Source organism: Oenanthe melanoleuca, chromosome 17, assembly GCF_029582105.1.
Source record: "Oenanthe melanoleuca isolate GR-GAL-2019-014 chromosome 17, OMel1.0, whole genome shotgun sequence".
Taxonomy (NCBI): Eukaryota; Metazoa; Chordata; class Aves; order Passeriformes; family Muscicapidae; genus Oenanthe; species Oenanthe melanoleuca.
Genome location: NC_079350.1, coordinates 1,851,360 through 1,877,693, shown reverse-complemented (window position 1 = coordinate 1,877,693; position 26,334 = coordinate 1,851,360). Strand labels below are relative to the sequence as shown.

The 26,334-nt window shown below is 43.3% G+C and overlaps 1 protein-coding gene across 1 annotated transcript in view; it reads left to right on the top strand.

The window, feature by feature from the left end:
- The window catches only part of RABGAP1 (RAB GTPase activating protein 1), a 62,838-nt gene extending 43,935 nt beyond the window's left edge, over positions 1–18,903 (top strand). The window contains exons 14-26 of the mRNA XM_056505315.1: positions 1,499–1,612; positions 2,323–2,397; positions 4,548–4,673; positions 5,128–5,271; positions 6,810–6,851; positions 7,182–7,310; positions 9,837–9,929; positions 11,412–11,522; positions 14,188–14,292; positions 14,760–14,843; positions 15,655–15,726; positions 16,198–16,395; positions 17,190–18,903. Of these exons, the coding sequence (XP_056361290.1) occupies positions 1,499–1,612; positions 2,323–2,397; positions 4,548–4,673; positions 5,128–5,271; positions 6,810–6,851; positions 7,182–7,310; positions 9,837–9,929; positions 11,412–11,522; positions 14,188–14,292; positions 14,760–14,843; positions 15,655–15,726; positions 16,198–16,395; positions 17,190–17,312 (1,416 nt within the window). The 3' untranslated portion in view covers positions 17,313–18,903. The remainder of the gene's footprint in view (positions 1–1,498; positions 1,613–2,322; positions 2,398–4,547; positions 4,674–5,127; positions 5,272–6,809; positions 6,852–7,181; positions 7,311–9,836; positions 9,930–11,411; positions 11,523–14,187; positions 14,293–14,759; positions 14,844–15,654; positions 15,727–16,197; positions 16,396–17,189) is intronic.
- The last annotated feature ends 7,431 nt before the right edge of the window (positions 18,904–26,334 follow it).

Genomic DNA, 26,334 nt, shown 5'->3' with positions numbered 1-26,334 from the left:
AGCAAGTCACGCAAAGCCAGAGAGGCCACTAATTAGTTCTCTTTAGCCATAATGAGTGATTTGTTTGAGAATCCTCTCTTAAGAGTTTCCAACCAGATGCTTTGGTCTCAGCTGTTAAATAAGTGGATTAAAAGGCAAGTGGATTTGAGATTATTTTGCCATTGCAGCAGAACACAGGTGATTCTCAGGAAAGGCACTCTGGTACCACAGATGCTGCTGGCAGTGGCCAGGACCTGTGCTTCTGGGAGTACTTCACTGGAATTCAGTCTTGCAAACTTGTAAGAAACTAAAAGTTGTCATTAAGTCTGTATTCACAAGTTTAAAGTTTGCAGAATTGTTTCTGGGCCTTGTCTTTCCCTGCTTGCAAAACCAGCTGAAGTTGACAGTCAGCCATTAGCATAATTGTCTTTGACTTAAAAGGTGTTTATTTAGATGAAATTTTTTGAGCATTTGATTTTGTTTGTTTCTGATTTCCTTATAATGAGACAGACCTCTTTACCATGTTAATTATTATCAAATTGGAATGCTGAACAGTACTTTTGATATAATTTCCAAAACAATCTGGTTATGATTCTAATAGCAGCATAATGCTTTCCTAATGAAATGTCTGTGTTAAGCCCCAGAGAGGAGTATTAACCTTGGATTAAAATCAGAAGAGAAAATGAAGCACACTGTGGTAATTTTGTTGTTGTTGTTGTTGTTTGAAAAATCATTTTGTTAAGAAAAAGAACTACAAGCTATATTGAATGTTCCTTACACTGATTACATCGTGTACTTATTTACCATCTTTTACTACTAACCTTTTTCCATTTGCCTAGCAGAAACACGAGTTATTTGAGTAGATTAAACCCCTTTTTTTTTTTATTGTTCAGCTTTCCAAATATCCAAAGCATCTGAAACTGATGGTGTCAGAGTGATGTAGAGGAAAAAATTCCATCTTCCTCATGCTGAAGTCCCAGCTCATACAGAACTGTCCCTGCATTCCCCCATATTTTCCTGTATGACACTCCCTACGGCTCATACTCATGTATTTTCTCTGAGTTCTGAGCAGGAGATGAGGAGAGGTTCCTCAAGCTGAACCTCAGGGACAGCGTTTTGGACAGCTGCTGCTTCCAGCTGCCTGGGACTCCTGCAGTTGTGAGATCCCAGGAATGTGCCTGGGCAGTGCTGGCATCCAGGAATCTCTGAGAAGTGGCTGCATCTGCATCTGCACTGCCCTGGAACACAAATGGAGTGTGTGTGTGTGTGTGTGTGTGTGTGTGTGTGTGTAAATGTGAACTCCTTCTGCTCTCTCTGACCTCCCCAGATGTGCTGAGGTACCCAAATCTATCCCAGCTGTAATCTGCAGCTGCCAACTCTGCTGGGGTACACTGGGTTTTGTTAAATTTACAACAGTCCACAGAGCCCAGTGCTAATCTCCCAAGTCTCAATCCTAGCATATTTTAATTTATATTCTTTTGATGTGTTTTAATTTCCATGTTATTTTCTTCTCTGGTAGGAGTCTCCACAGGACAGTGCCATCACCCGAGACATCAATCGAACGTTCCCTGCTCATGATTATTTTAAAGATACTGGGGGAGATGGCCAGGACTCCCTGTACAAAATATGCAAGGTATTCTTCAGATTCATCTGGACTGGTTTTGGTGACTTGTGTGACTCAGCAGTGTGACTGTTGGCTGAGAAGGGGGATGTGTTAGCGCTGTCTGTCATGGAGACAGCCTCTGGCACCAGGCTGTTCTCCATTGTAGCTTTGGGCTGCTTCTGGTTATTCACACAGGAGACCTAAAGCCTTTCTGGATTCCTCTGCACTGGAGTGTTTGGTGCAAAGACTTCACATCATTCCTGACCTGTCAGCCTGCACCAAGCTGGCCAAATTATGTAACTGGAGATGATTATGTACCTCCATAAAGGTTATAAAGCCATAGGCATGCACTGAAACTGATTATTAAAAGGAAGAAATAAGAAAAATGGACATCTCAGGGTATTCAGGTATCTCAGCTGGAATGGTTTAAACTTCTAGCACTTTCTTTTGAATTCCTAGTGTTACTCCCTCTTCCTAATATCCCTGTGGGACCTATTTAAGGAAAAAGCACTCAGATAAGTGGTTTAATAGGCTTCAGCAATGTTGGTGCATTACTGGAACCAGGCACTGCCACTGTGTATCCCAGTTTGGCTGTCATACAGATTTTCCCTTTGTTAGAATGACAGTGGCTGCACTCCATCCATGGGAATTGCATGGAGCTGTGTTCAATGCAGTGTTCTGTTTTATTTGTGTTTGTTAGCTTAAGACAGGTACCAGTAAAGTCTTGATTCCTCTTCTAGGCCTACTCTGTGTATGATGAAGAGATTGGCTACTGCCAGGGCCAGTCGTTCCTCGCTGCTGTGCTGCTGTTACATGTAAGTGCTGCCTTTACCCTCAGCTGTTTCAGACCTAACTATAAATATTGCTCCACTTGTCTAGAACAGACTTCTCAGCTCATAGGGTTGCAGGGCACACATCCACTTATATGCTGGTCAGTAATAAAGTGATTTTAGACAGGGAAGAGTACATTGTTTAAAACCTGATGTGGTGTTTGTAAGGACTCAGCGTTCATGCCCTTATGTTCCTGTACTAGGACCCCTTCCATTCAGGCTTGCACTCATGAGCAGTACTAGGCATGGAATTTGTCTATAAAACAACACTCTAAATGTTTTTTTACAGAGTTTCAGGGTCACATTTAAGCTTTTTATAAGATGTTTCTATTGGAATCCGTCAGAAATACATGGTGTTTGCCATGTCCTGTATACACACAGGAGTATTTAGGACACTGAAGGGATGTCAGTTCATTAGGTCTCAGTGCAGGCTGTGCTGCCTGTGGGCTGTCGTCCTGTTGGTCTTTGTGCTTCTTGGTTTGAGAGGCTGGGAAGGATAAAATAATACCTTCATATTTTTAAAAAAAACTGTATTATGCTTTTTTAAACTTAATTGCTGTTGATAGAAGTGATCTCATCAGTGTAATATCCTTTAATTGCTGGCATGTTCAGAAGCTAGAGACAGATTTATGGCTGTCAGGAGCAAAAGTTTTAGATTCACTCACGCTTGGGAAATACAAGAGCATTAGAAATCTGAATTTGTGTATTTATAGACTGCTCTGTTTCAAAGCAACGTCTGCTTTTTGTCAGTGTTTCTGTTGCAAGGGTAGTTGGAACTGCAGTGTTCCTGAGCCCAGCAGTGCTTTGAGGTTTCTTTTCCCCAGCTGTTGCTGCCATAGAGGGCTGAGCATGAAGAGTTCTCTGCAGTTTTTGGTGGAAGAGGAAGTCTGGCCTTCAGGGGAGGATTTTCCATACTGTTGTAAAGTCAGGGGAGGATACAGGAGAGATTGTAAACTCCATTCTTGTGAAACAAAAGCCAAGTGATTACTGATAACAACCTTTTAGTCCTTTGTAACTGTAATCTGAAATATTTCCTAGATGAGCAATTAATTCTTTATTTCCTCACTGAATCAGATAGAGAAGGGCAATGCTTCCTGCTAGGAGAACAGCTTTTACTGAAACAGATGTGCTTGCTTGCAGATTTTCATTGTCAGAGTCCCTTGCCTTAGAGAGATTCACTCTCACGACTGAGCCATGGATTATTCCAGAGTTCTCTCTTCAACAATACTTGTGGCTTCTGGGAATAATGTATGCATTTCAAGAAAAGCTAAATTTCAAATAAGTTTCTTTTTATTTGATTCTCTTTGAAGTCAGCCTTTGGAGTGTGGCTGCTAGGGAAAATAAATAATAAAAACAAATGTTGCAGAAAAGGAAATTAAGTTTCTGTGAGTCCTTCACTACCAGTTTGGAATGTTTCAGCAAAGTTTTCTGTTTTAATAAACTCCATCTGCAGATTAATAATAGAATACTTGAGATGGATGTTCTGTCCTTTATAGAAACCAGCAATTGACCTGAAATCAGACTTTTCTACAGAAATATTAAAACTGAATTTTAAGGGCAGGGAAAAATATTAAAACACTGATGAGCTTTGAGTTTTCCTTGTTTTTGGCAGGAAAGGGACATGGAACTTCCCAAACCAGTGCTGAATTGTAAGGTTTGGGACTTCTGTTAGCAGCTACTGGTCTCTCTTATTCATGTCATCTAATAAGTAAACATCAAATGTAATAATGTCATTGGAAAAGGGAAATACATCATTTAGAATAAGGGAAGGATCCTGTTTAACATCCCCTTGTAATACTGTTTCTGCCCTATTTTGTGTGGGTGACAAAGGATTAAGCTGGTAAAAATCTGCAATATTCAGATTCTGATGAGTTCTGGAAAAGACACCAGGAAACTGCTTTAGTCTTCATGTCTGGAGATGTATTTTTAGTTGAGTGATTGAGAGGTGGTTTATTCCACTGAAATGCCATTTGCAACACTAAGCCTCATTTTGTGTGATAATACTCTTGTTTACATTTAAACTGGATTAAAAAGTAATGGCAATTTCAGTCAGAGGGAGAAGGGAGGTTCAGACAGATTGACCTGATGTGAAGGGTTTTAATGCTCGGTGCTAAATCCACCTTCCTGTCTCACAGATGCCTGAGGAGCAAGCTTTCAGTGTTCTGGTCAAAATCATGTTTGATTATGGACTCAGGGAACTTTTCAAACAGAACTTTGAAGATTTGCACTGCAAGTTCTATCAGCTGGAACGCCTCATGCAGGTGAGGGAGGGTGAATGGACCCGAGCCTGCAGTTCAGCTCTGCCTGGTTCTCGTGGGATGAATGGTGTCTCTAAGGTGTGAGGAAGGATGAGTGGTACTTGGAAGGTGTGAGGAAGGGTGAGTGGTATTTGGAAGGTGTGAGGAAGGGTGGAGAGCGAGGAGTCCTAGATGTTCCAGCAGAGGTCGCAGGAGCAGTGTGGTGCTGCTGAAGGCAGATGTGGAGTGGCTCTGCTGTGGCTCTGGTGTCAGCACAGCCTCTGCTGGGTCCTGCTGGGCATCCACCCCAGGACAAGCCTTTGGCATCCTTAGGAGGCCCCCAGCCCCATGACTGGTGGATGCAGAACCTTGCACTGATGGCCACTCTACCCAACTTCCTTCTGTAGTTTGGGGGTTCAGCTACAGTTCTGAAATAGCCTAAATTAACTTTCAGTGCTGCTGTGTGTTCTACTCTTAGGAATACATTCCTGATCTGTACAACCACTTTCTGGACATCAGCCTTGAAGCACACATGTATGCTTCCCAGTGGTTCCTCACCCTGTTCACTGCAAAATTCCCTCTCTACATGGTCTTCCATATTATTGACTTACTCCTATGTGAGGTATGTGTTATAATTGGAGCCTTGCACAGCTCCCTGCTTTTGACAGTTTGTCACTATCTTGGTTCATGTCCTTGTTACTATCTGTTCTCTCAGAGCAAGGCGTGTGTTATTTTTATGTAGAAGTGTTACATTTCTGCAATGATAAAGATTCTATGCATTTTAAAGAAACAAATTAAGAATCAATAGGTATATAAAAGATTATAATCTCCTGTTCCCTATGGCAGTGGTGAATCTATGTGAGAAGACTGTACAGTGTGATGAGAGCTGATTTACAAATATTTGGGTTCCTCTCTTCTGAAGTCATGTTATACACAACAATGACTTTTTTTTTCCTATTATATTATTGCATGGAGGCCATTTGGTATAAAATGGCCCAGCTAATTCTCATTCTGGTAACCTAACAAGCTTGAATCTCTTTCTTCTGAAAAACTTGAAGTCTCTCAGTATTTTGCAACTTATATTTAGAGAGCAAAATTCTTTATATTGAGTTGTTACCTATAATCATGTTTAGAGCAGTGTATGTAGTGATATGTGGGTGAGCAGTGTAATTACAGTCAGCACTTATTACCATCAGTGAACAAATCCCATTTTGTACTGAAGCATCCTTGAGTTATTTAATAATTTGCTGGGTAACTTTAGGCATCCATTCTTCTTGGATCTGCACTTGTTGCTGTGAAGTGGCTGATTTCCTGCCTTGCTTTACTGAAGGCTTTCAGCATTCACAAACCTCCTGGTCAATGTTTTTGCCCTTTCCCTGTGTCTGCTGCTTGCTTTGTCCATGTGCCAGTGGAATAGAAAGCAGCAGATGGTATGGAGAAAATCACTTCTGTTTGTTTAGAAACACATTTTCAATTCATAAATAGTAAATGTGCTCACAGAGAAGTTTTTCATCATTTTAAAGTAATAGCGAAAGAATAACTTAGTGGGAAGAAGAAAGGCAGGATCTTGTAATGAGATGAGCAATGTGTCATGATTATGAGTGGGACCCCTGAAGAAGGTGTGAACTACTCCTGACTACAGAATTGTTTGTATTTTATTTAATTGGACAATAGGAATAGAGCCCCTCTGATGAGTAGAGACAGAATAGATGCCATGGGACTCTGTCCTAGAGTGAGTCACTTTTTCATTGCATGAATTATCCCAGTTTGTGAAGACCAGAATTTAATATATTGGTGTATATATATTACTGCATTTGAATCAGTGCTTTTAGAAGTTAAATTATCTTGAGCTGACCAGCTACTCATTAAGACATAAAATAAAGTGCACAACATAATTGTAGAGTTTCAGACTCTCAGGAGGCGGTAAAACCGGTGTTGATTGTTTTGCAGTCTATAATGACTCTCCAGTAAATATATTTTGCCACTTGTTTGCAAAGTCATTCTTTGTGCCTTTGATTTATATAGCACCTAGTTACACATTTATCCTGGCTCTCCATTTCACAGAAATTAGACAAACAACAAAACCCACCAAATAAATTCCTATCCAAGCTTGTAAATACTGAGAAATTAAATTATTTTGTCATTATTTTTTCTTTCCAGGGAATAAGTGTTATCTTCAATGTTGCATTGGGATTGTTAAAAGTGAGTATACAGTGTTACACTGTGGTTTATGCATCTTCATGTGACATATGAAAATTAAGATGTCTGTTACAAAAATAAGTTGGTTTTTTTTGAGAAGCTAACAACTGCCTGTGGCACACGTGCTGGGATCTGGCATGTCCTGTGCAGCACAGTGCTTTTTTTTGGGGGTGGAATAGAAGGTTGCAGAAATAGAAACAAACACTCTTTGCAGAAGGTTAAGAAGCAGCAATGTTACTGCAGCTTTCCAAAGCTGTTGTGGCTTTATGGTCTCTGGGATTCAATAACTGTAAAAAACTTGGCTTTTCCTGGTGTTTCCTTCCTTGTCTGCAGACTACCAAGGATGATTTGTTGCTGACTGACTTTGAAGGGGCTCTAAAGTTCTTCCGGGTGCAGCTGCCCAAGCGCTACCGCTCCGAGGAGAACGCCAAGAAGCTGATGGAGCTGGCCTGCAACATGAAGGTGAGCTGGGAGAGACTGCTGAGCCCCAGCCTGGGAGCAGCTCCTGCCCCAGCCCCAGGGCAAATGCAGCTTCATTGGCTCTCATCAAATACTCTGACATGGTTCAAAGTGTTTCCTTTCTCCTTAAATTCCCTAGAGGAGTTCTTTGTGGGATGTGTGGAAGTACGTAACTTCCCTGGTGTGTTAACATTCCAGGCATTTTGTGATCCAGGTGTAGTAGCAGTAGCAGTGTGGATGCCAGTATTCTGCACAGAGTTCAGGCATATCTTGTGTAAAACTAATGTAGGAATTACAGAATAATCAATAATAAAGCTATTTTATCTCTCTAATCACTTAGCATTAGCCACAGATTAAATGTTCCACATGCATCTGGTTCATATCATCCTAATGAGTGCATTTGCCTTTTATGTTTCCAAATAACAATTTGTTCCTCTTCCCACTCTGCCAGAATTCCCTGTGCTCAGTGCTGTGTGGAGTGGCACAAGCAGTCTCTGAGTGGACATGGCAAGGCTGCCCATGGTGTCCTGGGGAGCTGGGTGCTTTGGGGGCATTAAAAGGGAGGTTGTGGAGGAAGCACTGCTGGGCTTGGCCCAGAACACTTCTGTATCACCTCCTTGATGGGAGTGCTGCATGGAATTGCTTTCCTTGACCTAAAATATAAGTCCTTTGCTGTCAGTAGAAATCTCCATCTCTGCATTTGGAAGTATTTCTTTGAGCAGAAAAAGGCCCAGTATCAAAATAAATAATTAATAGAAAGGGAGAAGTAGCCTGGCTAAGGCATTGTGATTAGAAGAGCATTCTTCTGGAAAGGAGGTCAGGAAGTCATCAGCTGGAGACACCACCAGATTCTTAAAGTCACTCCTTAAAGCCCATCTCATTCCACCCCTGCCATGGACAGGAACACTTTCCACTGTTCCAGGTTGCTCCAAGTCCTGTCCAGCCTGGCCTTGGGTACTTCCAGGGATGGAGAGTTCACCTCTCTGGTAACAGATGTTAGCAGAGCTGCTGCTACCTCCTGTGCCCCTGAAAAGATGTGGTGGGACATCAGTGTTCATTTCTGCTAAGCCAGAATCCCTGCTGACTTCCCCAGGCCTCCCGTGCCCAGAATTTATGACGATGATGAATCTGCTTAAGATCACCTAAAAAAGGCAAAACTGGCTTAATGCACTTGAAAAGTAGAGGATGAAAATGCAGTGGTGTGCCTGCCTTCCTTTCCTCTGGCATGGTGAATGTCTCACTTGTCAGGATCTAACTTTACATTGCAGGAGATTTGGGTGAAAACCCAAAATTTGGGTAACGTTTGAGCAGGGGCAGAGCAGTGCAACAATCTCCTCATGTTACTGGGTCCATTGTCAGTGAAGGGGTAATTCTCTAGCTGGATGTCTGGGGTGCAGAAATAAACTCCTGCTGTTGTGGTGTGGTTGGACCACAGGTAATGAATGGCTGGCATCTCAGAAATGTTCCCCCGAGTGCAAAGAGGTGTTTCTGGTCAGCTCTCACTAGAGGGAGCTTGGCCACCGCTTTCTGCAGCTCCTTCCCAGGAAGGTAGTTAGTGAGAAAACCAGATTTCATGGAAACCAAACACGTTTTCCATTCTGCCTGTCATTTATACATGTAAAATTCAAGCTATTTCTCAGAAAAGGGTTTTTAAAGAGGAAATCTTAGCTAGAGCTTTTAAATTTATTGGTTTGCTGAGATGTTTAGGTGCAAATTCTAATGATAGAAATTTCATTTAGATGCATAATATCTTGCAAATGAAATGCTCACAGTGACCTTGGCATGGTCTGTGTTGCTATTGTAACCTCTGGCACAGGTGACACCAGGAAAATGCTGGTCAGGATCTGTTACAGCTCCCTGTCCCTGCAGGGCTTGAACTCTGGGCATGAAATACTGAATTCAGCATCACCTTTCTGTCCCTTCTCACAGAAGGGGAATTTGGGGTCCTCTGAGAGTGGCTTTGCTGGTGCTGTGTCTGTCAGAGCCAGGGACAGAGCACTTGTGCCTCTGAGGTGCTGCTGCTTGCCCTGACACCTTGGGCATGGGGCTGTTTTCTGCTAGGCTTGAGTGACACTGGCAGAAATGTCAGCTGAGCCTGCACTTGCCCTTTCAACATTTACAGTCTCATGTAAAGTAAACCAAATGCTTCTGTGTGATGATAAATGTTACAGCTGAAAAAGCAGCTGAAGAAGGCTCAGCATCAGGCCAGTCCAAGAATGAGCCATGTCTCAGGGGTTCTGTTCTGCTGAAGCTCTGCTGTGTGTGCAGCACCAAGGGGAAGCTCGGGCAGGATGCTCTGGGTGCCTTTTGAAACCTTCCCTGTTTTCCACAGGAAGAGGATGCTGTCATAACATTGAGTGGGACTGAGTTTTTGGCCACACCTGAGGGTTTGACACTCAGAACTGTGTGAAGCCATGAACTGTGCTTTGTAGAAGGCACGAGTTGCCTGAAGCTTATTCCATAACCCTGTGTGTGTTGTGTTCTTTTATCAATGTTCTGGGCAGGAACTAATGGGCTGCTTTAATTTAGATTAGCCAGAAGAAGCTGAAGAAATATGAAAAGGAATATCATACCATGAGAGAGCAGCAGGCTCAACAGGAGGATCCTATAGAAAGATTTGAGGTAATGCTTTACTTTCTCTAGTCTCATTTAACAAACAGGAAGTTGTACTTTGACTCTTTTTTGAGCTGGTTTTGTTTTCTGTCCAATTTGAATGCAACAGGGGAATCAGCTCCATGAACCTGAAGGGAATGTCTCTCTATTGGCAATGTTGATCAGGATGGGGTTGTTGTGAGCTCAGCTGTGCAAGAAAAGGAGGAATAGCATGAATTTTTATTTGGGCTTATAGAACTGGTTCAGTAGAGCCTGTTTAACGTGCTGATTGCACCACAAGCCATGAACAGAAAGGAATTGCCTGACTGATTCTAACTCTGCCTTTCATGGTTATCCTCCCGCTTTTACTCCTCTGCCTAATTCAAATGTATACTGCAATAAGCATATAATTTTATAAATAGTTTATTTATCAAATAAAGGTAATACAGGGATAAATTACACATGTAAAGTTACATATGCATACACATACCACAATAACACACACAGAGATATAGATACTATAAATTCATGTGTTTTAATCAGAGAAGTTTTATGTAAACTTTCTTTAGTATCTGTATGTGTGCTGGGAATTGTAACAAGAGAGAGAAAATAGAGTATTTTTCCCAGGATTCTCCTCTCTTACCTTTTTCTAGCATATAAATTCGATCTTGAGCTAAGAAAAGCAGTACTTGTAGGAAACTGCTGGCAAGGTATCGATGGCACAATGATACCCCTACTACTCAAGGCTTCAAAACAATTTCTGTAGCTCAGCAAGCAATGGCTGAGCAGAGTTATTTATACCTGGTGTCTTGTCAAGGCTAATCCTGTGTTTACATTTACACTATGGCTGTAGTTTTATCCCAGGGAATTCCATGCAGGTAGAGTTGTGTTTTGCATACTGGAGAAGCAAGGTGGGCATTAGTGTGTAGGCACAGGCAGCTCTGAGTGTCAGACACTGCCCTGGGCAGCCACTGTCCCTGTCCCTGTCCCTTTCCCCTCTCCCTCACTGTCCCTGTCCCTGCCCCTCTCCCTCACTGCCCCTGTCCCTGTCCCTCACTGTCCCTGCTCCTGTCCCTCCCTGCCCCTGTCCCTGCCCCTATCCCTGTCCCTATCCCTGCCCCTGTCCCTGCCCCTGTCCCTGCCCCTGTCCCTGCCCCTATCCCTGCCCCTGTCCCTGCCCCTGTCCCTGTCCCTGTCCCTGTCCCTGTCCCTGCCCCTGTCCCTGCCCCTATCCCTGCCCCTGTCCCTGCCCCTGTCCCTGTCCCTGTCCCTGTCCCTGTCTCTGCCCCTGTCCCTGCCCCTGTCCCTGTCCCTGTCCCTGTCCCTGCCCCTGCCCCTGCCCCTGCCCCTGTCCCTGCCCCTGTCCCTGCCCCTGTCCCTGCCCCTGCCCCTGCCCCTGCCCCTGTCCCTGCCCCTGTCCCTGCCCCTGTCCCTGCCCCTGTCCCTGCCCCTGTCCCTGTCCCTGCCCCTGTCCCTGTCCCTGTCCCTCACTGCCCCTCTGTGTCCCCGCAGCGTGAGAACCGGCGCCTGCAGGAAGCCAACATGAGGCTGGAGCAGGAGAACGACGACCTCGCCCACGAGCTGGTCACCAGCAAGATTGCACTGAGGAAGGACTTGGACAATGTAAGTCATGTCCTCAGGCTGCCTGGGGCAGACAGGGGCTAACTTCTTGTTCCTGTTCTCAGTGGAGAGGAGATCCATGGAGTGCTTTTTTTGTGTGGGACAGGATTCCCTCCTCCACATCCATATTGCACACTGACAATGTATAGGCCTGTGGCAGACCTCCATGGGAAACTGGAGTGCTGACTGAAATGCTCATTACTCTGAAAAGCAGTCAGAGTGGCTGGAGGGAAAGGAGAGCCTGTACTTGAGTAGTTGCTTTCTTTTCTCTAAGGAAGTCTAGCAGGAGACTAGTCTGAACCATCACAGAGATCATAGCATGGATGCTGGCTTTTGTTTTCCTGGGATTTTTATGAATACAGTTTCACAGCAGACAGGTTTTGCAAAGTGCTTGATAAACTTGAAAGTCTGAGTCTGTCTGGCTCTGCATGGATCAGGTTCTCAGGTACCTCAGGCAACTCTGAAAATGTTGTGGTTTCTATTTGGCTTCTTGGAATCTGCCCATGTGAACTCCTCATCCTGGGCTGCTTCCAAATCAGTAAAGCTCTCAGGAGGAAATTTCAGGTTTGCTTTGTGTTACAGGATTTTTTTTCAGCTTGCTGTCCCGCTCCCTTCTTTACATATTCAGTTGTGGGAGATTTTAGTAGGATATGCTTTTTCTTTTTTTTTCCAGGACATGCAGAGACAGAAAGGTACTGGCATTTCTAGCACAGGGGAGGCCACAACACATTTAATCTGTCTGACTGGGGAGATGAGGGGAAGAGTTCAAGTGCTCATGTTTTGCCATTCTTGTTCTGTATCAAGATAAGTGCATTTCTGAAATCTCAAAGGAAAATGACTTCTGCAAGTTGCACGGTGCAGGAGCTGACAGGCTTTAAAATGTTTCATTGCATCTGCCTCAGACAATTTAAGGTTTCCCACGGTCTCCTGGAAACTTGCTGTTGGAAAACTATTCATAGTAAATGTTGATGCCAATGGGTGAATGTTGCTTTAATGAGGTTTGGTTCAGGACTTCTGGGTTTATTACAGTTCCCGTTCTTAGGTGTTGAAATGTGGATCATAGAAGAATGTTCTAGTAGCAGGTTCTCCCCACACATTGGTATGTTCATCTCCTCTTACCTGGGCTTTTTCCCTTCATTAGTGAAGCTTCCTGAAGCTTCACACTAGTGATAGCCCAGCAGTGGCACTCGGGAGATGGACTCCAGCAAAAATGGTCCTGAAGAAGCTTTTTCTATCAGTTTTTAACTGTTGTTTTTGGCTGCTTGAGCCTGTATGAAACATGGTTGTACTTTTACATTTTTTTTTTTCAAATGGAGAGCTGGGAAAGGAATGAAATTAGGCAAAATTGCTATGCTTAATTTGATACATAATAGTCTTGTATTCAAAGATGGCAAATGATGTTGGCAGCATTTGGGTTATCCCCTGGGAGGAGATAGGTAGGTTTGATCCTACTTCAGGACATGATTGATTCTTCTAATTGGATCCTGATGTGATAGGTTTCATTCTGCCAGCCTGAGGTCCTGAAAGGAAAGTACCAAAGGACATTGTTTAACACACCTTTTCTGATACCTCCATGGCATGTCTGAAATCTGTAACCTAATAGATCAAAACAACATACAAGAATTTCCTTAATATCCTTTCACTAGACCAGAAAATAGGTTTTATTTTTATACTGTTGTTGGGCTCCTACATCTCAGTGTTCTTTAACTTTAAAACAGCTTAAGCCCCATCTGTAATGAAAAGATGTTCTCTTTGCCTTTGCCGTCTGTTTTAAAGGATCAGCAGGACTTTAAGAGACTAAAATTCACTTTTTTATTTTCTTCCTTTGAAGGGAATTCGTACAGCTACTTTCTGAAGATTTTATATATCAGTTGAGTTATTGATCTATTTTTATGTAGAATCCATACACCTATTGGGAAGTGCTGTGTTGTGTGTATGAGACAGGAAAAGATGTTTTAACTTTGCAGAGTTTTAGTAGTTTATAAAGAGCTTGAAATTTTTCAACAATATATTTTTATACTTAAAAAGCAGCAGTAAAAAGGGATTGTTGGTTTCTGGTGGGACATTTCTTTCCCTTAAGGAGGAAGGAGAGAGGAGCCTGACTTACGTTTGCTTCAGCAGCTCAGTTTTGTATTGCAGTATTTTCTGGGATGGTATCACATCCATTGGGAAGTGTCAGAGAGTTCTGGGGGCTTTCTAAATGCTCTAGAGGCATTTTTCATTAATTCTGTTTTCATTGCAAGATTGAATATTTGCAAATTAAACTTAGGTCTGAGCTGGTTATGGTCTTTTATTGATCTTGCACACTGTGAGCCTTTGGTTGTCTTCAGAATATATTGGTCAACTTCCAGATTGGACAAGAAAATGAAACTTATTTCTGGTATTGGATTACTTTAGCAACTCTAGTTTTGCTAAAATTAATCACTGAATTCAAGGAGGCATTTTGGAGGGCTGGACTGTAGTGGTACATGTCATTAATTTTGATGGGTTGCTGCTTTGCTATTGCAGATGGGAAGTTTTAGAAAAATTATTTCCAGAATAAAAATTTCATTGTTTTTTAATAACAATGAGCCAAACCTTAATAAGACTGGAATGGCTGTACTCTTGGCTCTGTCCTGGTGGAGGCCCAGCAGGGAAGCCTCTGCTCAGCCTCCACTCTGTGTTCCAGGCAGAGGAGAAGGCAGATGCCCTCAATAAGGAGTTGCTAATGACCAAACAGAAGCTGATTGATGCAGAAGAAGAAAAGAGGCGCCTGGAGGAAGAATCTGCTCAGGTTGGGGCATTTCTGTCATTCTCACTGTTCTGTACAGTACAGAAATGATAAAAATAAAAAGTGACAAGTGTGGGAAGGGCTTAATGTTCTAAGTCATGTTTGTCCCTCTTCTTGGGTGTAAAGGACGTCAGCAAAGCAGAATTTGGCATTTTTCTGCCAGGTGCTTCTTAGGATGGGGAATTTTTAACTTGAAATCACAAAGTCACAGCCTGTGCCAGATGCAGCACAGAGAGGCAGTGCAGGACTTCAGCTGTCAGCACTTTTTGACCCCTTCCTTTCCTTGGCTAGCTCACTGTTCTATCAGTGAAGGCCACCAAAGCCTGGCTTTTCCTTGCCTGCATGGAGCTGAGTTGGACCCTGGGTAAAGCAGAGCATTGAGGATAAGGAAAAGGAAGAAATACCACCTGGGTATTTTTCAGACTACAGCTATATAAAGCCTTTCTTTGCTGTTTTTTTTTCCTCTACAGCTGAAGGAAATGTGTCGTAGGGAACTAGATAAGGCAGAGTCAGAGATCAAAAAGAACAGCTCAATTATTGGTGACTACAAACAGGTAAGTACAACTTCATGATGATGTGGTTTGCTATCCAAGTACAAGGCTTTCAGGTATTTTAGGAGATTTCTAGAAATCAATGTCATCTGTGCTGTGCATTTGAGGACACAATTTAGCTGTTCTAAATGGGAAGCCTGTGTCTGGGTTTGCATTTTCTTTGGCTAAGATCCTGAAGTGGTCAATACTGTTTGCCCCTGATGTGGGTATTTGTAGATCAGCAGTGACCACAGCCTCAGTTACAGCCAAACCTTGTTCAGTTGGGCTCTTGGATATCAAAGGTTCACCTCATGCCAAAAAAGCTTCTCTCTCACCTCTGTTGCCAATCAAATGTACTTCAGAAATTAATAAAAATAGAAAGATGCCTTTTTCCTTTCAAGGCTTTGCTTTGGCATTCAAGCTCCTGATCACAAGGTATCAAGGGAGCAAATTCATGTGTCGCTTTAGTGGGCCCATAGCAGGTCTCAGGGAATGAATTAGGGTTTTTTTCACTACTCTGTCTTGCCTGTTCTTTTCTCCCAAAGGCAACAAAAGGGCCATGCTATTCCTAACCTTTTATGGCTCCTTTAGCAAAGCCAAACTGTTAATAACTTATGTTGGAACTGCACCTTTTCCTGTGGGGATAGAGGAATATGTAGAGAATGGGAAAATGTACAGTGAGACAGCTTAATGCAGCATCCCAATTTTTCTAGCTTTCTAAAAGTCCTTAGACTATCCATGTTAATATTGCAGCAGCATTTATTTGTGCTTTAGCATTCATTTTGGAGGGAATTTACATTTATAAATGGTCTGGTAACATAGTTTTGCTTGTCAGATTTGTTCCCAGCTGAGTGAGCGACTGGAAAAGCAACAAACAACAAATAAAGCTGAAATTGAGAAAATACGGGTAAGAGACCAGATAGAACCACAGTCTACAATGTTTCAATCTCTTAGCAAAATCATAGCAGCAAAGACAGAATTTATTTCATTACAAAATGTTGGCTGAGATTCCCCACAGATAAAATAGAAGATTATAAGCAGGGGATCTGTGAGAAAAGGTGAGCCCTCTCATGCTAATGGTGATCCTGGGGGTTTTCTTTTGAGGGGTCTTTTTTTTTTTCTGGAAGGGATTCTCTGTCTCTCTTTTACCTTAGAGTAACGCGGGGGGGAGGGACAGAGGCCATTATTGTAGCAAACTAATGCAGCAGTGTTTCCAAAGCCGTGAGTCTGGGGCTGGCAGGAGCTCCTGCTCAGCTGTGCCTCCCTAAAGTTCCCATTAGTGGCTCCTCTGGCATGGAGCTGCTCTCCCAGAGCAGTGGCAGGAGCAGCACTTGCTCACATCCCCAGCAGGTTGCTCACAGCCAGGTGTTTACTTTAGCAAAAGGTGGATGACTGCGAGCACTGCCGCCAGTTCTTCAGTAAGGAAGGCCGTGTGAAGGTTGCCAGCACTGCCAAGGATGGTTCAGACGAGGACACGGATGAGGAGAAGGAAACACTGAAGAACCAGCTGAGGGAAATGGAGCTTGAGCTGGCCCAGACCAAGCTGCAGCTTGTGGAGGCGGAATGTAAAATACAGGTAATGCTCTGGAAGTTTGTTTTGTAGTCTGTACAGCGTGTCTGCATTCCTAGAAAAATATGTGTGTGAGTTGTAGAGGGATTGGAACAGATCCTGTTGGTTGAAACCCTAACCTGCTATTTCCTGCATGGGTTATTTAACCAAACACTGCGTCTGAAAGTTGCTGTATACAGACAATGTAATTGAAATTGCATGAACTGTATTTAGCAGCCACTACAGCTTCCAGACATCTGCCTGTCTGCAGTGCAGTGCTGGCTGCCTGATCTCCTGCAACTGCTTGGAAGGAGCCCAAGCTCTGACAGAGTACTGAATCATGCATGTCTTTATCTCACAATCAGTGCTAAATGAAGAAGTAACATTGACAAATGTTAGACATGTTTCTTAAAACATGATTGCAAAGCACTCCAGGTACCTGAAATATTTCTGTAAAATATGACAACATTGTGCTGATGTCAGTGCAGCTTGTTCACGGAAAGGTAAAAATTAGTTTGTAGAAAGTCCGCTTCCTGTGGGAATAGCTCCTCCTCAGATGGAAGAGAATTAAAGAGTTTGGATGTACTGAAGAAAGCAGAATGTTTTATTAAGGGCAATGACACAAGTCTTGTTTTGCTTTTCAAATCTGTTTTTTTTTTCTCTTTGTCAGCTTATTGGGCTGCTTTTAATTTATGTAAGACTTGTTTAACCTCTGAAGTGGCCAACAGTTTGTAGATCTTCTAGAGCCTTCTAGGTTTAACTCCTATAACCTTGTGCTGTGAATATGTAACAAATTAATGAAATTATTCTTCTCTCTGCAGGATTTGGAGCACCATTTGGGTCTAGCCCTGAATGAAGTACAAGCTGCAAAGAAAACATGGTTCAACAGAACAATAAGCTCTATAAAAACAGTGACTGGAGTCCAAGGAAAAGAGACTTGTTGAAAAGCAATTCTGTCAAACACACCTTCTTAACACAACACCTTTTGTTGCCTTCCTTGGCCAGATGTTTAATTCTGTGACATGAGAGGACCAGAATGTAAATATAATAGAAACACAGCATGTCAGGATTTCAATAGGTCAGTGATAAAGAGGATGGAAACACAAGAGAGGTTTTATTGCTAGACATGGGATGTTCATACTACTGATATTTAACAGGTGATGTAGCTAGATTGAAGCTCTTCCGAGAAACACTCCATTCTGCGTCTGGCTGGAGGCTTTTCACAGACTAGGTACGAGAACTTACCAAACCCTAATTGTTAAGTTTACATATGATAGGTTTTTTTACAGTTATAACCTTTTTTAATATTTTATTTGAAAGGAAAAGTGTCACTAACAAAGTTAAAAAAAAAGAAAAAAAAAACAGGAAAAAAAATGCAACAAAAAAATACAAGTTTATCAAGAACTACATCAGTGCCAGAAAGCAGTCCCCAGAGGTAGGAAATGAAGAGTAGGAGGTGACATGTTTTGCTTTATGAATGGGGATGATTTCAGCATTCCTGTCGAGCAACCCCACTTTGTTTTAGTAGATGCAGCATCCATCTCTCTGTGTTTGGCATTTCTTTCTGTTACTAATCAATTCTATGCAACTCTGGGCTTTTTTGGCATGGGCTGCCAAACAAATTCGCCACTGGAGGCTGGGAGACTTGTCCAAGTGCTAGACAAGAATAATCAGAATTGTGGGCAAATTTCCGTTTTACTTGTGTCATATTGTTTGATCCACATATCAGCAGCATTCAAATGCCCAGCACCAGGACTGCTGAGAATATGAATTATGTGGATGGTCTGACATTCAATGGAGTCTGTCTGGGTTTTGTCAGCTTTCTGTTTTGTTTTTGTTTGTTTGTTTTTACCTGGCTGTAGCAGGCCTTCTGTGGAGCTCCGACAGAGCTCCCAGGTTTTAGTTTTGCACATAGGTATGAATGGGACAAAGAAACAATAAACTGAGATATATATGAGGCAAAAATCACAGCGTGAGTGTAGCTGCGAGCATCTCTAGCTGTCCAACTCGCTTCCCTGGTAGCGCTCTGAGGTGGTGTAGGTCATTTTTCACGCTCGATGCAGTTGCACTAATAGGTGCTAAACATGCTTGGAGTTCTCATTCCTTGGATTGTATTGAGTTCTCACCAGAAAGCTGTAGAATGGAGTTTCGCACCTTGTAATTTTTTTAATTTATAATGGTTTGTGTTATGCTGAAGTATCTATTGCATCAGTGGATAAATTTTGTGTGCAGTGTGAGTATAAGCTGGTAACAATAAGAGGCACTGGTTTGTATATAAAGATATTTGGTTTATTTTGTATTTCTAACTTTTTCTTGTTTACTGTACTAATGCTAGCTAATGTACTCTGTAACTACAAGATAGAACATGCTATGTCCAAGCTTTTTTCCTTAACTGCATACATTATCTCTATTGTTTAATACCAAAAAAAAAATACTGTAACTCCATCAATATTAGATGCGTGGACATTGTGGTAGCATAGTTGCAGTGTGTATACTTTATGAATTGAAATATAAACTAGTAAAATTGTATAACTATTTTGTTGTTTCATTTCATTTTAACAAAAAAACTATTAAATATTTTGCAATATAAAGCTAATTCTCTTCTTAAAGTAGAAGCAGTAGCATCTGCAGGCTTCTCCAAGACTGAAACCACAGTCATGCTGCAAAGGGCTTTGCTAAAAAAGACTGCATATTCTGAGTGCTGCCAATACCGGTTTTATATAATAAAATCTAATGTTTGCTTTGAAAAAAGAAACTGCAGAAATGACCTTGTGCAGCTTGAAACTTGTGACTCAGTATTTCTCAAACATGTCCAATTTAGAACATTTTTTTTTCCCCATGGCCCTCCAAATTCTGCCTGAATCTGCAAAATAATGTAGGCTATCTCTGCTTATCACCATCAGTAACAAATTCTGTGGGGTCAAGTGTGGTTCATGTCATCTTCAGCAGAGTTTTGTAGTCCAGGCTGAGCCCGCACGACTTCAGGGCTGCACTAATTGGGTCATGGGGCAGTTCTGCTCCCTAGCCCTGTGTTCTGCAGAAATAACCAGAACAAATGGATTTTTGTTATCAAAACCACCAAAGGTGACTCGGAAAGCAGCCCTGCTGTAGGAGGCTGCTATGATGTTACTTTTCCAGTAATATTTTGCTTTTAGAGAATGGCATTAGGAGGTTGTGTGTTGTCTCCACTGCTTTGTCTTCCCAGAGGTGCATCCCTTGGTAAGGTCAGTTCTGCAGTTTCTCAGTAATTGCAACCTTTAGAGAAAGTTTAAAGGTAAGTAGGGGACAGGAGTAAGCAACCCAAGAAGATTTCATCCACTTGTCTTCCTCAAAGGGACTGGGAAATAATGAAATAATATACTTTCCTCCAGAAATTAAGTACTCAAAGAGAAGAAGCTGCTTTATTGTTCAGATTTCTTCCATTCTCTAAGTAAACATTATCTTCAAATTGCATGCAGCATATACTCCCTTTTTAGTATGGATGCAGATCATGCATAATTGTTTCACAGCATTTCATCCGAAACACTTTATAGTCAGCTTCCAGTCATGGATTATTTTAGATGCCTACCTGAATGTTTTTGGTGCTTGGAAATAAATGTATTTCACATCCAATTCCATCTGAAACATCCACAGCTAATTAAGAAAAATCGGATCCAGTGCTAAGACATGCATCTTTGGAAGCACAATTACATGTGAAAGACAAGGGAGCAGGTCAGTTCTGAGATGAGAAAATTGAATTTGCAGATGTTCAAAACTATGAATAAGGAAGGTAGAAAACCTTATTGAATCAGAGCTGCTGTAAGCATGAATATTTTACAGCCCTGTAAGAGAAAAGGAATGAGTGTGTTTGGTAGCATTTGGGGCATTAATGAGATGGTTATTTCCTGGTAGTCAATCACCTTTCTGTTCACATGTGCCTCAGCTGGGTTTGAATACTGAACTCCAGCTCAGTGCCAGTCTGCTGATGCTGGGATTAATCTCCTGTGCCCCAGGCTCCAGCTTCCAAATGCTTTGCGTGTTTGTGCTGTATCATTAAGTTCCAGTGGTCTCAGTGTGGGAGCTCGAGTGTCACAATCTCATTTGTATTGCAGAACTTCTTGGCAGCTCAGGGTCCGCAGCTGGAAGTGGATATTCAGGATCTATCGGAAAGTTTTGCCTTTAAGCATTGCTGGTAAGCCGTCTTGAAATTTATATAACTACCTCCCTGACTTTTTTTAGCTGCCCTTCTTATCTGTGGCAGTGATATAAAGTTCCTGTTATCAAGAGGAGGATTTCACTCCATCTGTTCAACAGCTTGGCTCACATTCATCCAGCCTAACTTTAGACACTTTGCCGGTGCCTAACATAAGAGTTTAATCCAGGGAGGTTTTCCAGCCCTGGCGGGTGCGGGGGCAGCGCTGCGGGCGGGCGGCTCGCCCAGCCTCGTGCCCGGAGCCCTGGTGGATCAGGGAGGCTCCTGGGAGCCCACAAACTGAACGGAGAGTCCTTCCTAAATAAAAAAGAACAAACTGGAAACGAGCCATCAGTGGACACTCAGGGCTTTGCTTTCTATTTTAATTTTTCCTCCTTTTCCCATTACTTTATTCTGCAGTATTTTTCCTTCTGTATTGCCAAAGACCATCAAGGTCTCTCCATAGAAAGATTTTGCTAGAATTTACCACTGCACATCCTAATGTGTTTGAGCAACACAGGCTTGGTTTTGCTGTGTTTTCTGCATACTAACAAGCATCACGGTGTAATCTGGGACTGAGGGCTTTCGCTCGGGATAATCTGGCCACAGGCACGGTAGGAAACTCGGGCTGTGAGGCGAGCAGGAGGGCTCTGCTCGGGAGTCATGTTTGTTGAGTTTTAACATTGAAGTCAAGCGTTTCCTCAGGGTGGTGTAAGTTCCTGCTGAATGGGGGATAAGTGTTAAGTGAAGCTAACCGACTGTTTGAGGTGGATTTAGCCGAGGACAAGCTCAAAGACCACCCCAAACCCTCCCGCTCCTCAAAGCCCGCCGGGTGCCGCCTCAGCGCCCTCACGGTTTCCCGCGCTTTCTATGGGGGCGGGGCCGTCGGGGCCCACGGTGAGCTCTGATAGGCTGGCGGGTGATTGGCAGCAGGAGCAGCCCTTGGGCGTGAGGGCGCCAGGGCGCCATTTTGTTTGCCGTGAGGGGCGGGGAAGCGGAGGCGCGGTGCCGGGGGAAGGAGCCGCGGAGCAGGCCCGACCAGGGGCTGGCCGGCAGGGAGAAGGTGCGGAGCGCGGGCACACCGCTGAGCTGCTGGGCTGGAGGGGAACAGCGGCATTTGGGCGGAGTGATACTTCTCGAGGGAACCATGCAGATCCTCCCGGATATCTTCCATAGAGTCTGCTGGTGTTAGAAGAGCAGCGGAGGACACAGAGCTTTAGATCCAATAGTGGCCCTTGTGGAGAAGGAGTAAAATTTTCTGCTTAATTTGCACGGAATTTAAATGGTCTTCTCTGTTCTTTTTCCATTGCAGACACACCCCAGGGCCCTCAGGCTGAGGCAGGCAGTGAGTTCTTCCCATGCTGCAGCAGCAGCCTTTCAGCAGGAGGTGGGTGATGTTCATGGCAGCCTGTCACAGGCAGGTCTGAGCTGAGGCCTCCTGAGGTGGAAACCTTTGAAATAGGCTGTGAGAGTTAATAAAGTGGAGCTGTTTGATCTATAATGTGATGAGTGGCTGCTGTGGGCTGTTCTCCCCATGGAGAACCTGCATGAGAAGCCAATCACACCACTGACTGCTGGTTAAGTAATTCATGAGTTCCTCCTACGAATCTGATCAGAAAGTTGTATTATGTCCTTGTACAAAAATTATCTGCTAGGAGGAAGTATAGTAAAACTGAAGTGCCTGAAGTAAATCTATGTCATGTGTTTCTAATACACCTTGAACTAACAGGTAAATTGTTCTCATCCTGTTTATTAATAATGATTGAGGTAGGAGATATAGCAAACTTCATAGCAAGAGTTTATCACAGAAGTTTTTCAGAATACAAAAAACTTAAAATGTTTGTTGGTTAAAACGTTAGGGCAAAAGTATTTTTTAATCAGTTTGAATTACAGCTGAAGGTGATGTGAGTTGGTCTCTCAAGATCTCACCTTACAGGCCCTTGATGTGGGGGTTAACACTGGAGGGAATCAGGAGTCCCAGTGCAGGTTGTTTTATGGCAGTGAGCAGGCTGATTCAGTTATGGAGTTGCAGAGGTCCATTTCAATCAACAGCTTGTGTGACAAAAGTCATGATTTTTAGGGAAGTGCTGCAGTGTTTAAGATGGAATCACAGCCGCACTGGGCTCTGAGGCTCCAGAAGGTGCAGAAGAGATGAGACTTGCAGGCTGCCAGCTCGAGCAGAAGCTCTCCTTGTGCCGAGCACAGTTAGTGTGTGCCATGAAAACATCCAAGCTGTGTGTTTAAACTCCCTGCTGTGAGCGTCTGTTCATGCACAGAGCAGGTGATGTGATGGGGAAAGGGGGCCTTGGAGCCACATTCGTAAGGGAGGGGACACTGGGATGACTCCTGATGCAGTTTTCTGATGTGGCTGGTTAGTTTATGCCACACAGGAAAAACAAAACTGCAGTGCAGATTTTATTCAATTGCTGTGCCTGAGAAAAGGTAGTAAAGGACTCACTGAGATGGCAGTGCTGTGTCACTGTCAGCTGTCACAGTGTAAGTGGAAGGGGTTTATCAGTTCTTTTCAGAACACCATGAAAAACCACTGTGGTTTTGGCACAAGTCTTGGCTGCCCGGAAAACAGGGGAGTGATCTAATGCCTTTGGTGTCCTGGAGGCTCTGCTAGCTTAGAGGAGTGGTTTGATGGTAATTAATACTGGTGCACCAGAGAGAATGGGTGGGAAAGGGGAGGAGGATGAAGGCTGGTTGCTTGCAGACCAATGTATATCTGAGCTCGCCACCTACTCAGGGCATGGCAGAACTGCTGCATAATGCCACAGGGAATCAATCACTTGAGGAACAGGATCTCATCTAGCACGGAGGGGAAGGGATGATGAGTGTGTGTCTCCCTGAGGTGGTTTATGTGTGGAATGAGGCAAACCCAGAGCCAGAGGGGCTGTGGGAGCCTGTGCCAGACTGCTGTGAATTGTGGATGACATGGCTGCTGCTGGTAGACCTGAACAGCAAACTAGAGCTCCTGGGTGCCCCCAGCTTCAGCATTACAGGAGTAGCCTGAACTCTGAATGTCTTTAGAAGTTACAGGTGCTGTACATTCCCATAGTTAGGACAGAGTGAGGAGGCCAGTAATTACTGTAACTGGAAAGTTCTAAATTCCATTCAAGGCTTTATTCATTTGATCTCAGAGAGAATAGTTTAATGTACAGACAGAAGTTACATGTCTTCTACATGTAGCAGCATCTTTCTCAAAACTGCATAGTTCATTAAACTCTGATAACTGACCTGACTAGCTCAAACCCCTGTCCCAATGCTTGCTTTGTGCTGGATGCAGGAGTCCTCTGGCTGCTCCAAGAGTTGCAGTATTGGCAGTATAGGAGTTTGTGTGGAACTGCTTTGCAGGGGTACATATTGGAGTTACTGAGCTGCATTTTGTCATTTTCCCTGGTTTAGCCTTCTCTCCTCTACTGTAATCCAAAGTTACCCAGATTTAAACAAAACAAAACAAAACAAAAAACCAAAAAAAAAAAAGTCCCTTTGAATGAATCAGAACCAGCAGAGCACTGAGCCTGCCTTTATCGCAGGCAGAAAATCCCACTTTTGGTGTGTGCCAGCACCTAAGCAAAGGGGAAGAGGGAAGTGTTATTTGTGCAGGGTATGTGACGTTTTTTGGGATCTAAAGGCCTTTTTAGGATTTTGCCTCATGTTCATGCCTGGAGCAAGAAAGGGCCTTTTGTTGTAACTGTAACAAGAGTACACACAGGCTTTTTACAGCGTTACAAATAAATGTGCTGGAATGTATAGCACAAAGTGAAGATGAATTCAGGGCCCTGAAAGCAGTGGCAGCTCGTTTCTTTCAGTTGATTGTACCAAGGATTGGGGTCACAAAAGAGAAGGATAATTTACAGCTTAGCCAATGAGAAAAACTCTTTCTAGCTGACTTGCTGGAACTCAACCCTGCAGCAAACCACCAAAGTCAGCATTATGTCGTGAGCAATTAAGGGAGGTGGCACTTCTTGCAGAAAGAGGGGTGCTGTTTTGGGCAGGTTTATAGATGCAGCAGTTCTTTGCACATGGAAGTTACAGGCTGGCTTGTTAGTTGCTTGACATCAGCCAAGCTTGGACATCAGTCAGTCAATATTTTTTTTCTGCTTCCTCTGTAATCAAATACACTTTTCCAAGGTGATGCTGATTGCAGCAAGATAAACTGGACATCTTGCTTGTTAAGCAGTTGGCTCCTTCTGCATGGATCCCTTCAGTGCTGTGCCAGCAGGGGATGGGGCAGTCAAGCAGTGTTGGGGAGGACCTGAAAGGAAGGAGCTTTCTGCTGCAGATTTCGCTGTGTGCATTCAGCTGCAAATTCGTAATGAGAGGCACTGCAGGTTGCTGTAAACGGACTTGGGCATTTCTTGGTTTGCAGGGACTGGGGGGGATGGGGAGGGATTTGTGCCACAAATCACAGCTTCCCTGTTTTTTCAAGCAAGATACTCTGTAACTGCCTGGGCAAAGTTAGCTTAGCTACAGCAGGACAGGAGCAAAATTGAGCAGGAGGTGTCCGGCATTTTCCCAATGACAGCAGAAGGATGCGCCAACCTCCTTTACCAGTGTAGCCCCAGTGCTGTGTGGCATCTCCCATGTCCCACTCCCATAGGTGCCCCTCTCCCCTTCCTCGAGGCCACAGAATGCCTGCCAGCTCCTGGAGTGGGCCCAGCTTGCTTTAAGCTGTCACTGACCAGCAGTTGCCAGGCTGCTACTGAAGAGCTGTCAGCTCTCAGCACCTCAGAGATGATAATCCCGAGGGAGCTTTTGGAATGACCTCTTAGCGAGCCAGCTAACATCAGGCATGAGCACAGACAGGCGTTATGCTAATACAGTAGGTAAGGCTGACTTCAGTTTCAGTTAATGATGTTTTCTTAAGTGACTGTTCAGTTCTTTGTGGATCTTACTTGCTAAATATTTGATACAGCTCTAAATTTTAAGTGATGTGTGGTTGCGTTGGGTTTGGTACAGTTGTCCCTGAGTAGCTCTTTGTGCATATCTGACTTGTTTGCAGTACACCAGCAGACTGAGCTTGCTGCACACTGGCTTGTCGAGGGCAGAAGTCTCACACCAAGTCCTGGTCCAGTTATCATACATACTAAGCTGTGGGATTTCATATATCTCATTTCATTAAGAGCAATCTCAATTATAGTCAGCCCATAACAGTTTCTAATCCCTTCTCAAGTCTGATCTCCTCTGAATTTGATTAATGACCTCTTCACTCAGACTTCAATTCAGCATTTCAAGATCAGAAAAACACTTCTAAGAAAAGTAAGACTATATGTTCACTGACTTCTCTTGTAGAGTACACCTGGGTTCTGTAACTTCAGGCAACTAGACATATATGTATATTCCAGTAAATCTTACCATGAGTTGCAACCTCAAGCAAACAATACCAGCCACACAATTGTCATGGTATCCCCAAGTCCTGCCCTCAGTGGCTCCGGACAAGGAAATTGCTTGGATTTGCTTTGGACCTCAGAGGACAAACTGGGACCTTAGGAATTTAATGTTTAAGAAACACAGTGAAATGAGGGGGGTGGAGAGAACTTTGAAAGAACCTTACTTGTTCTTTATGTGTGTAATTTATCTTTTAAGAAAACAATCATCCAGATTTTCTAATTAACTAAATACTAGGAATTGTCCAGATTTCTTTTTGGAGTGAAACTTGCCTTCTCTGGGCTTTTCTGGTACTGCTTCCAAGGCAAACGCCCAGAGGTACTTGTGTGCAGCAGCCCTTATAAGCTGCAATCCAGTAATGCTCTATTCACTTTCACCTCTAGGAAAGAATGCATTCTGCT